The 12,555-nt window shown below is 38.5% G+C and overlaps 1 protein-coding gene and 1 long non-coding RNA gene across 2 annotated transcripts in view; one reads left to right on the forward strand and one right to left on the reverse strand.

The window, feature by feature from the left end:
- The window catches only part of ppfibp2b (PPFIA binding protein 2b), a 103,302-nt gene that overhangs the window by 66,376 nt on the left and 24,371 nt on the right, over positions 1–12,555 (reverse strand). Inside the window, exons 2-3 of the mRNA XM_074678569.1 lie at positions 5,385–5,489; positions 1,061–1,269 (exon numbers count right to left, since the gene is read on the reverse strand). Of these exons, the coding sequence (XP_074534670.1) occupies positions 1,061–1,269; positions 5,385–5,466 (291 nt within the window). The 5' untranslated portion in view covers positions 5,467–5,489. The remainder of the gene's footprint in view (positions 1–1,060; positions 1,270–5,384; positions 5,490–12,555) is intronic.
- LOC141797138 (uncharacterized) lies at positions 2,624–7,152 on the forward strand. The gene is made up of 3 exons (XR_012598921.1): positions 2,624–2,702; positions 5,297–5,476; positions 7,074–7,152. It is a non-coding gene; the product is annotated as an uncharacterized LOC141797138 (long non-coding RNA).

Here is a 12,555-nt window from a genome sequence, read left to right on the forward strand (position 1 = left end):
CAGCTTGTCTAATTTGTTAGGATAACCCTGACCTTAAAATACGAGCAGAGAGAAACGCACTGCACACTGTCTGCAGAAACAGTCGCTGGTGAAAGAAGCTTTTCAACAGAAAAACAGCTGGTTCTTTTAGTTAGCATGATGCATGTGTGCCTCCTTGTCTCTGTCAATTTCCAAAACATCGCAATTAATATGCTTATGTAATTTGTGCAACACCAGGCGATACATCCTGAACTCGACGGTTATTCACAGAGACGTGTTCACGGAGAGCACAGCGGAGTTTCGAACCCAGCTGTGTGATTTGTAGGGATAGTGAGAGTTTGATCACAGACTCAAAATGAGTCGCTCCATAAATCCTCCTGTTAATAACTGGGAAACCTGACGAATGAGGTTCATCCTGTCTGTGAGTGAAGCTACCCCACAGTTTTTTTTTTCAAATAATAAAGGAGTTAGTCAACTGATTAATTCATTATATAATCACTCCACCAGGGTGGAGGTGAGATAAGAAGTCTCGTGCAAGTGATAAAAGTGTAAATAAGGTTTGTTTGTACTGTACTTAACAAACATGAGTGTGTGAACATGTCAGTGCCAGCATTTCTTGAAGACGACTGAGCTTCTGTGAGAATGAAAAAGCTATCTGTATCTACTGCAGGGAGCAACGACAAAAGGCAATGCATCATGGGAGACAGGAGACAGTTCATCATACTTGAAAAGTCAAGCATGACAAAAAGAATCATCAGATGCTTCTCTTGAGCCACATTTCATGTTTTTTTTTTTCATGGAAATGAGCACTAAGGAACCTCCAAACTGACATTAAAATCATGATTATGTCACCATGCTGATATAACAGCACACAAACAGGAATCCAGCTCTCACCGAATGCTCGTTAAAGAGTCACTTCATGAACACATTATAATAAAACTTCACATTAAACAGATCTCATGTGACATCTCCAGTGAGCGCAGAGCAATGAAGAGAAGCCAGTTTCTTAACTCCAGAGTGGAGAACATGTAATGAAGACGTCACAAACGTTGATGTGAAGAGCAGCAGAAGTTGTACTCACATTCTCCGTCTGAAGCCACTCTATGAGAGTCTGTGCTGTCTCAGCAGGAAGTTGTGCTCGGAGGTTGTCTTTCTCCTCCTGGTTGGGCTGAAGCTCCAGGGCCAGTTTGAGGTCCTCGGCTAGCTGAACGACCTGCAGCGGACCAGTGCTGATCGGAGACCCCAGGTCGTACATACTGTTCGAGAACTCTGCAGCAGCTACTTTTGAACCTAAAAGGACATGAAAGTCAACTTTTAATAAAAATCATGAGATCATTATTACCATGACACAAACAGAGTGGTTACGGCATGAATTAACATCCTGAAAGTTGAAGGTTGTGTTTGCATTAGCATATGTGTATGTGCTTGTTTGTAATGTGTTACCTTTTGGGTGTGGTTTCTGTTTGCATGATTGGTTAATAATAATTATACTATGACCGGGCAGGAAAATAAAGTTCATTCAACCTTTCATTTTATGTAGACTCTCTGTGAAACATATTCATATGAACACCTGCTCTTAAGTTGTGACTACACCACACAGTACATGGAGCCCTAAAAAGTACAAAGCACACAATGAAAACAATATACTAGAATATCTTTGATAATAGCACCTGAGTTTAATTCTAATCCCTGGAGTAATCCGTGCAGCACATGAACTCTGAATTATATACAGGCAGTCTAGCTAGTTACCTGTGTATAAGTTTGTGATGCCAAAAGATAGAAAAGACATTTTCTAAATAATGAGGCATTAGTCCTACAGTGTACACATCAAGCATTAACAGTGACTGTGCACATGGTTTTTTGAAATTGAATTTGAATTTATTTATTTGATAGGGACGATGCAGTTTCACATAGTTCACAACAAAGCATGTATCTGATGTGCTGCACAGAGAGTTTATGGAAAGCATTAATTTCCAACTCTTTTCCCTGGTTGGGCCTTTAAGTACCTAGATCATAAATTGTGCACTATACTACATAATATAACACTACAGGATAACTTTAACATAAAAAAACACATCAATATAAATAAAAAAAAAACATGTCAGTTCAAACAGGGAATTAAAAACATGGCAGACTTAAAATGGGGAAAGCCCTGTTTTGCTTTCACACTCATGTTAAGTTGAACAAAAGTGTGATAACATAAAGAAAAAGGCAACATATTCACCTCTCATCCATCCATTCTCTGTATTGAAAAAAATGATCTGATGAAGGGCCTACAGAAAAAGTCTGGAAAACTCTGATCAAAAAATTTCTCTAAGATGTTTCATTTCCAACTGATTTTATTACAGTTTACCGCAATTTTACAATGCTTACTTAATTATCATTTTTACTGAAAGTTATCTGATTAACGTCTATACAGTATACTTCTGACGCAGTGTTTTTTTCAGATCTGGATTAAGTTTTAATTGAACAGGAACTTACATATCCTTTTAAACCATCTGGGGCCTTAAAGGCAGGGTTGGCAGTCCTGAAAAACTAGCATGAATTTGAATGTAGCATCTCGTCAGGACTCCGGCTAGCCCCTCCCCTTGGAGCTCCTTCAGCAACGCCCCCGCTCACATGTACAGGTGCCGCTGATTTGCGACTCTGATTGTGAATGACTGAAAGACGGACTCAGCACATCATTTTATGTTTTCCCCTGCGTAGTCATGTCTCATTTTGAGGTAAGGAAACACCAAAACGTTAAAACGAAAAGCTAAAAAAAAACAATAAACAAACGTGGCTTTTGTCAGTACTCGCGACTGTCATGCTAGAATCGCCCACTTTTACCTGTGACATGATATCAGGAGTAAAGCTATAATGCAAATAGTACTAAATGTACATTTTCTCTAGGACTTACCAAATATCACAGTTTTTTTTTTCTAGTCAGAGCCCCTGTGGTGAGAGTTTATTAGACTCTGATCCGAATTACAGCCGTTAGCCATGTACCCCATCTGGTCAGAGGGGACATGCCCAAGGTTGAGCGAGAGGGGCAGTAGTTAGAGGCAGGGGAACAGAGCAAGAAAAGAAAGCCTCCGTCTTCCTTCTCTTGCTCTGTTCAGCTGGAGGAGTGACAACGGGCAATCGAGGTACAGGTTGCTTCTCCGCTGTTCTGCAGCGCTGCTCCTTCCTTCTCAGCTCGGCCACGCGCACTGAATCATGTGCACGCCAGTGAAATGTATGCGCAGGAGGCGGGAAGAACGGCGACGGGATTTGATTGGTTTACAAACAAGGTGTCCCTGGATGACGATTGGTTGGTGTTTTCCTTGTTTTACTCCTTCTGTAGATAGCGGAAATTTTCCGCTCTACTTCAAGAACACATCATGTATTTCTTGCCATCGGTACATATAGATCATTTTAACCAGCATAACAAAAAATGTATCTAAACCAAACTACCAATTATACCTTTAACTTCCACTAAAGTGTGTGTAAAAATGCTGAACCTAATTTTAATTCATTTCAAAACAACTTGGCAAGAAGTACACAAAAAAGTTTAAGGTAATTCATAATAACCAGAAATATGCATCTATATGGCACAACCCTGAAATAAAAATTTGTAAACAGAAAATATACTGGAACAAGTGGCTTGGAATAGAAAACTACATAATTTATTTAAAGATGGCAATGCTATTACATACAATGGAATGAATGAGAAATTTAATTTAGAGGGGCATGGCCATTTCTGGAAATATTTACAAAAAAATTAGACACTGTTTATATATGAAATGTTCAATACAAACGAGGTTTGTTAAATTCGATCATTTACACATTAGCAAACTCATAGAACTCAGATGTGAGATGTTGGTCTGACTTGAGCAAAGAGTGGTACTGTCATAGACACTTCTGCCAAAGGGTGGTATAAATCAAGATCCAAACACTGATGGCTGACATCTATAATCTTTATTCAAAATTAAAAGAAAAAAGAGAAGGTATATCTGATACAATATATTGGATTCTTGAAAGTACTGACTTTGCTGGTTTTGGTGACAACTTTAGGTCTTTGTTTCAAAAAAAGAAGAGCTTGTGCCCGCTGTGCTTTCTGCGCTTGCAGCACCTACTTTCACAAAGCAAATCAGCATTTTGACTCTCAGTGGCTGAAGCACCAAAACCCTCTGTGTGAGCTGAATTTGGTTGCTGCGTCAACAGAGCTCTCAGCTGAACATACTTCAACTTTTGAGGCACAGCAGAGCTCACTGGTGAAACCAAGCTACAATTAATATCAGTGAGAGGCACACTGAAACGAAGCTTTAGGGAGCAAAAAGCTGTTAGTAGACACAAGCCCTGAAGTGACCATGACTGTGAACCAGCACATGACATTAACCTGCTGCAAAAGCTTGCGACTGTTAATGTTATTCTGCTGTCTTTTGTGGTATATTTCTTCAACGTTTTTTTTTTCTTTTAGCATGATCGTGGTGAAAAACAAAGAATGCTTTTATGTATATAGAGGTCGAAGGTAGAAAAGAGACAAAGTCCTACAGTCATGCTCTCCCTGCAAACAGTGGCTTGAAGCATTATTTAAGTCACATCTATAGCACCACAATGAAAGTCATTAAGCAGTGGAGTGCTCACATGCCATCCCACACAAAGTCAAACCATGAAGAAAAAATGTTGATCATTGAATGCATTATGACCAACATGTCTAAATTCTGCTGATAAGTGTCTCTAATTTGCTCGTTAGTGATTGGCTGATGTTATCGCTAATGGGATTTTTAATGTATTTCTATTTGTGGTCACTGAGAGCGGGAACAGCAACTCAGAGCGCTGGATGAGATCAGCATGTTTTTAGGAAAACAGCAGGGACTTGATGAGCTTCAGATGCAAAAGTGGAACCTTTAAATCTGCTTTTATTTACTCGTACGTTACACAACAAGCTCCTGTTTTTCATGGAAGGGGCCTAACCAGATATATATTTCATTTTTTCCCCTGCATCAGTATTTGACAATGATCAACAAAACCTGAATAAACACATAGTACAACTGTATGACTCTTACACACATACACATTTAAATTCAAACTATTTATAACTTTTGTGTTCATTTTTTGCCCATTAGCCATATGGTTAAAATAAGTCATTGTCAGAACAATAAAATGATCTACCAAACACAAATTTTATATCTTTAGGTGCTAAGTTTATAAATTAAAAAAGTGAGATAAAAATCAAAAAGACTCAGACTCTGATGAGAGGTCAGTTTGTACACAACAGTTCTTGAGAAAGGATAACATGATGGTTCAGAGTTGAGCATGTGAGATCTTGTGACTTCCACTCCTCTCCCCACAGACGGCAGATACAGCGATGGAAAATTGCTCTTGACGAAGCCTTTAAGGCTTTTGTGGCAGAGACAACAAGACTGCTTCACAGCCCTCACCTGCAATGATGTCATCCATCTGCTCCAGCGCCGCCTCCAGCATGTGACTGGCCTCCGTTTCCATGGTGACAGCCGGAAGCATCAGATGACAGGTGTTATTAAGATCTTCAGAGAAAGAAAAAATGAAACTATTTAGCTTTTTAGCAAAACTTAGCATCTTCATAAACAGTAAAGAAAAGTTCAACAACAGATTAAGTGGCAGCTAATGAGAGACTGTAAAATTGATGAGACTGTGATGCTAAATAGTTACAAAAGGAACAATAGCCCAGCCTTGTGGGTTAGATCAGGATGTTTCAATGAAACAGGTGTGCGCATCAGATCTGGAGCATCAGGATTGTCCTTATTTTTTGGTATAAGGCAGAAAATCACATTGAAGAAGGTGTGGGGATGGAACACAGTAAGGATCATATATCTTGCTATCTTTGTGTACTCTGCTGAGGCTGCTGCATTTCCTTTCATAATTACACTGAAAGAAAGTTTGTTTTGTTTTGGTTGATGAAGAGCAACAACATGTGAGTCTGTGTTGCTCAATATGGCTGCTGCACTGTTAAAAAAAATGTAACTTTACAGGAAATGGTCTGTAATTTTTTAACAGATTTTTCCTGGGTTTTTTTTTTTATAAAAAAAAAAATGTTAGCAGATTTACATATAATTTCAGTAATTTTACACTGTAAAAATATCCTAATTTTACAGTTATTAACACCTAATTTTTCAAGTATTTTATCTGTTTTTCAAAAATAGTGTACAAAACTGCTCCGTGGAGCCTGTCCATGCCCTGGAGCATAGATAGCCGGTTTGCGCCATGGAGCACAGACATGCTGTGCCCCCTATGCAGCAGGGTCTCTTATCCACAGTGTGTCTTCCTCACTTATGCTTTCAAACACTGTCACAATAAAAATGACTTTTCTGTGAAAGACCACAAAAATGGTCAAATTTAGGACACAAACTGATGGAGCACAAAGTGAACAGTGACGCATTAGAGGAAAGTGTTTCCATGAGAAGAGCAGCGTGTTCTGTTTGGAGGTTTTTTGTTTTTTTTTGAATCTGTCACTAATCAAAGAATAGTTCATTTCTGATTCTTTTTATAGGTATTTCACGTAGTTATGTGTTGCAACGTTTGACTGTAATTTTACAGTATCCATCCAGAAACTTTGGTGCCAGTGCTTTTGCCGTTTCTTTACAGTGTTATTTTTTTACAGTATGATTTTTACCTTTTCAAAACCGTATTTCTTCAGTTGCGTAGTAACTGCCTGTATTTGGTTATCATGTTTGAAAAAAATAAGTGGGAAAAAGAGTCCACAGATTACCATAAGTTATTCAATTAAAGTCAACAAACTCTTTCCTATTCAACAAGTTGTCCTTTCAGTTTTCAGGGTTTTTCCTCCTGATGCTGTTGATCACAGTGTCAGTCTTTATTCCCCTTTATGTAATTAACTCATGCATGCACAAACGTAACAGCATGTAATCCACCACTGCAGGCAAGACTTAAGTGTATTTATGGCCGGGGGATAAAACGTGTACCTCCAAACAGAACTGACTTCACTCCATCATTGCAGCCTCTGGCTCTTCCTCCATCCTGCCCTCCAACTCCTGCCATCCTGCTTTCCTGTTCCCCCCTGCACCCATCCTTCCTCCTGTCATCCCATCTTTGCCTGGCACCCATCTCTTCTTTGTCATCTCTCCTTCAAGGCTCTCACCCCGCTGTCATGCTGTCATGCTGACTTACGGATGAATACACATCAACATGCGGAAATCACCGGGAAGGACAGTGATGTAATCTACTGCCGCCCTGGGAGAACAACCCCCCCTGCAGAGCAGCTAATGCTCATCTACATTAGCACTAACTTTCACAGCCACAACTCATCATGACAGCTGACTCTGACAATCTGTATAAAACACAGCCAGTCAACTTACAGCAACCCCGTTTTATCTAAAGCATGTGCATGCCTCCATTATGTAAGCATTGTGTTATCATAATGGAAGCAACAATCTCTGTGTTGGTCTTGTTGGGACTGAGGGTGACAGCACCATTCAGACGCTGACAGAAAGACTCTGTTGAACAGCTCTGTGACAACAGTTGACCTCAACCACACAACATGGCCTTTGTTTTTGTGTGTGTTTTTGGGACAAAGCGTGTGTGAGAAAGATAGTTGTGGTTGCTTAATGACTGTGTTGTAAAGGTGCTGATTCCACACCAGAGCTGACAAGACAAACTGGAATAACCCCGTCCACTGTCTCTTTTATTGCACAATCCATACTGCTGTGTTTGTGAACAGGGATTTTCAGGGCGAGTGCGTTGTCTCAAAATCATTGGGATCTTAAAATTAAATGATCATCTTCATTTACTCTGTATAAAACTTTTGCTTGAGACAGCTGTGTAACTGGGATTCCTGTTGTTGCTGTTGGCATAGCAGAAAATGATACCCTACACCCAGGCTTTCTAAAGCTCGTACGTTATCGACATTAGGTAATTGGAGACATTTGAGATTCAAAGGACAATACTTTGAAAACTTGAGGGCAGTGTACAGAATTTAGCAGCATTTTGTGAAACAAACTTTGAAGGAATGGGCTATAATATCTACAAATGAGTTTCTAATCACCTGGGCAGCCTCATATTTCTGCACTTGCACAGATAAAACAGCACGGTTATTCATTTGCATTTAAGATTTTGTATTGTAAAAGTACAAACTCAAAAAATGCGGGGTCATACTTTTGCATCACAGGAGTTTTGTTGCCTTGGGAGTTACTATTGCTTGACTGCTAAATATTCTAATTTCTGCACACAGTATCATTTAGCATATCTGATTCTAAAATGATCAATAATGAGATTTTTTTTTCCCAAACTATGATGTTCAATGAATACACTTCCTTATATCCAATGTCTTTTTTGCTCCGTGCTCAGTCCTGGAATACTATCTCACTTTTACCAGTCTTTTATTGAGATTCTCCTTTGTTTTTCTTTTATCTGTTGGTTTAATGAGCTCTCTGTTAAAGACAGAAACAGTGAAGGATTGTTAAAATCTGTTCTGAAATAACTGGTATATACAGAGAGACTTAAACTCACTTTGCAACCAGCAGACACTCAGAAAGGCTGAGAATATTTAAGCCTCTTCAACTCACGACCTATTCAACGAATTCTGCTTGTTGCCTTCTCAGTGTCGCTGTTTTACCTGCTTGTAAAACAAATTGTTACTCTAGGTCCTTCATCCTGTCTGCAGTCAGATTACTGAATGCTCCTAAACAAACTTTTATCTTGGCGCTGCTGATCTTTTATCTATCTTAAACCTCATTTATTTACTTAACTTTGTATTTAGTCAGACTGACTTTAAACCTTGCCCAGTGGCATCATTTCTTGTCTTATTTATGTTCTTAACTTTTAACTCCTGGAGTAGTTTTTACTGTTGCTTTTATGTCAACCCATCTTTGTTTCTGTTTGGTTTTGTCAGATAGTGTTTACTGAAATTGTCATGAATTTAAGTTACAGTGGCACCCTAAAAATTATCAGTGTTGTTATTCGGTGATGAAAAATGCAAAACCATGTTAAATATGGAACCCCAAAAGATTCATAATTAAATAAATAAAAACAACATTTTGAGATAAATACCATTTTGATAAATAAATGAGAAACATGAAATATGGCCATTAAATTGTGAAATAAGGCAATGTTATCATGAAATGTTTTATTATTATTTAATATTGAATTATGATAATTAAATAATTCATGATGATAATTTTAACAACTTCATACTTTTAAAGATAATGACTTTTAATTCATTTTCCAAGCTTTTATAAAATAAAAAACGTTTTTTACAAAGTCCATTTTTTTTCATAATGTTCTTTTCCACAATGGACTTTTTATTTCATAATGTCGTTTTTCAGCATAATGTCATTACTTTTAAATCATAAAATTGTTAAAATGATCGTTGTGAAATATTTCATTATAATAACTCAATACTAAAGAATAATAAAACTGATTTCACAACAACATTGCCTTATTTCAAAATTTAATGACCATATTACATATTTGTCAGTTATTTATCAAAATGGTATTTATTTCAAAATGCTGTTTTTATTTATTTATTTATGAATTTTTTTGGGTTCCATAGATAAAATCCTAAAGAGAGTTAAGACTTTATTTAAATAGAAGGCGTTTGTTTGGCTCAGTTGGTAGCACAGCCGCCCCATTTACACAGGCTTTACAATCTTTGTCACACTGGCTCGATTTGGTGCACGGCATTTTCCCACTCCTCCCTGGGATTTCCTGTCTTTGGAGCTTCCTAGTCTATTAAAAGCTAAAAGTCCTAAAAATAGTCTTAAAAATAGAATAATCATTTAAATATATAAACAGCTGCCATAACAGTATGAGGTAAGTTTTCAAAGAGTAATTATGACATGACAGCTAAAGGGAACCAGTGCCAGGTGTTGAGGATTATCCTGTTATTTACTTCACAATGATGTCATTTCTTTTATTATGCAGGCAGGCATTAATCACACATAATCCAATATCTGTTCTCATTAAAAAGCAATGTCTTTATCTCGGATTATATATCATTTTTCTCCATATGTGGAATTGCTGATCATTTTTAAAAGCCCAGAAAATGTTGGGACAGATTGGCTGTGAAAGTTATTTATCTGTCTATCACAGCATTAAGGTTCTCCCTTTCAGACGGAAGAGAGGCAGGGGTTCCAGGAGTTAGTATGTGATGGGTTTGATGTAAAATAGTACGCTACACAATAAAATATGAGGCTGTTGAAACAGAGTGCTGCACCGTGATGACATTTTTCTTCCTTTATATCACAATGCACCTTAACAGACACATTCATATTATCAATAAATTAGTGGAAATAAAGCATCTAGGTGAGCCGTAAAGTTACAAGCAGCTTCAGTACACCACTTATGTGGAATAAAGTTATTATACCCTCCTACTTACAGAGACTTCTCCTACAGTTACTTGCTGTGTTTGCCCAGGAAATATATCAGGTAAAACTGGGGTGAAAAGTCACTCCTGTTCTCACACACACAGCTCACTCTGAAAACTTTAGGACATTTTCACAAGTTTAGAGTAAGTGTGAACACAGCTCTGCTGTCTGCACTCTGTGGCTCCTTCCTTGTGTCTTTATTGATGTAGAAACAGACACGCCTTTTCCCAGTAAGAGGGAAACACTCCAGAAAAACAAGTTTGTCAAACATGACAATATGTGACCTGTTTCTCACAGCCACTGTAGCCCAAGTGTTGACAGCTCTCTCCTAAGTGAAAAGAAAACTGTCTTTCTGCAACGTGTCTGCTCTGTTCCTGATGGCCAGCTTTGCTGACAGAAAAAATGAAACTTTCAAGAGTGTGGAGATTAAAACTTTTTTAGGGGTAAATCTAAAAATAACTTATTTTAAAGGCACCTACATTTTTAAGCGTTTTGTTGTGATACATTTTACAATTATTAAAAAACACCTCAACTTTCTCTCCACCACTGTAATCTACAAGGTGTACTGGACAGGCTCAATCAAGAACAACCAGATCGGCCACTTAATCCTCACCATTCAAGCGAGCAGGTCCTGCATGTTTCCTTGTTGACAGGGCAGATTACTTTGAACAAACGGACTAAAGATCCTTCATGTCCGGCCTCACTTAGGGTCAGAAACCTGCTCTGGAGCTTTCTCCTGCTGCAACTTCCAATAATAACAATAATTCAACTGTCAGACAACAAAAGTAGCCACTGGAGTAACTATCCATGCTCCACACTTAGTGATTGAATCAAAAACATGCCTGAATGCAAACAGGTCTTTCATATATAAGAGAACAGAAAACAAAGCAAAAAGTGAAGCAGAAGGATAGAGAGGAAAAGAGGACTGAGATGGACACATGGAAGAGTATTAAAGCAAATGTGCAAACCTACAACATGTTTTAAGGTCCCATATTGTGCAAAAATCACTTTATTAAGTCTTTTAGTGAAATTTGTGGGTCTTTGTCTTTCCTCCCAGCCCACAAAATGTGAATTTAATGACAAAACCTGTACTTAGTAGTGCTTGTGAGTGTAAAATCCTGACCTAAAACGAGCTGTTTGGATTTTGGGGATTTGCCGACGTCAGGGATTCCCTGTTTTGACCAATCAGGAGCAAGTCTGACCTGACTGGTCCACCGGAGCAGATACTCCCGCCCACTAAGAGCCATCACTGCTCTGTGTTTGGCTGTAAACAGTGAAATAGTTCCATGCACAAGCTTCCCATCTCAGAAGAAGACAAGACTAAGTGGCTAGAGTTCGTTTATCAAGGAAATGTGTCAGCTACACTCAGTAAAACTGTGCACGTGTGTGCTAGTCACTTCACGGCCGACTGCTTTTCCAACTTTGGACAGTACAACAGAGGACTAGCGAATAGACTGGTCCTGAATCCAGGCGTAATACCAACCATCCACCAACAAACCTCAGACCCTGGAAATGTAAGTATTTTAAATGCTGTGTGCTGTGGAGCAGATGTAAGAGCTTTTCCTCAGTGTCTCTGTGTTAGCTTCAGGATGCTAACTTAAGCTGCGGTTAGCCTGTTGTTTTAGCCTGTAATGTTACGTTAAACGAGCTTCTCTGTTTTCTAAACATTGTGCACTTGGAGCTCGTGGCGCCGCTCTCAGTGACCCTGAAGAGCAGGGCGGTATCAGCGGTGGCTCATTTACATATGAAGCCACGCCCACTAAATCAGAGCGTTCTGAACAGAGGGGCTATGAGAGCCTGGAAACAATGCTGCTGTGCTTGATTTATTGGCTTTTTGGACCAAAACATGTTACTACCATTTCATGGAGACATCAATGATCCATATTAAACTGCAGGAAAGGAGCACAATATGGGACCTTTAAATGTCTAATAACTTAAAAACAAAAGGCTCAGAGTTGGATTGAACCAAAACTGAATAAAGAGCTGTTCAGAAATGTTTCCAAAGGCCTTAGCTTTAATAGAGCAGCGTGAAACACATTTCACATTAAACACATAGATCTCATTCATATGCTTTTTTTTCTTCGTATTTTCAAATTAACATGGCCTAGAAATTAAGATTCAGCCTATTTAAAAAGAGCTGTCAGATGTTTTTTGACCACACTGCCGACTGCTTTATAGCATCTTTTACCTATTATCTGTGCATCCCAGTGAGAAACAACCTTGATGTAACCTTGGTTATGCAGCATCATGT

The sequence above is a fragment of the Halichoeres trimaculatus genome, unplaced genomic scaffold (genome assembly GCF_033239565.1).
Source record: "Halichoeres trimaculatus isolate MK-OKI-2021-1 unplaced genomic scaffold, fHalTri1.1 fHalTri1_scaffold_10, whole genome shotgun sequence".
Lineage (NCBI taxonomy): Eukaryota > Metazoa > Chordata > Actinopteri > Labriformes > Labridae > Halichoeres > Halichoeres trimaculatus.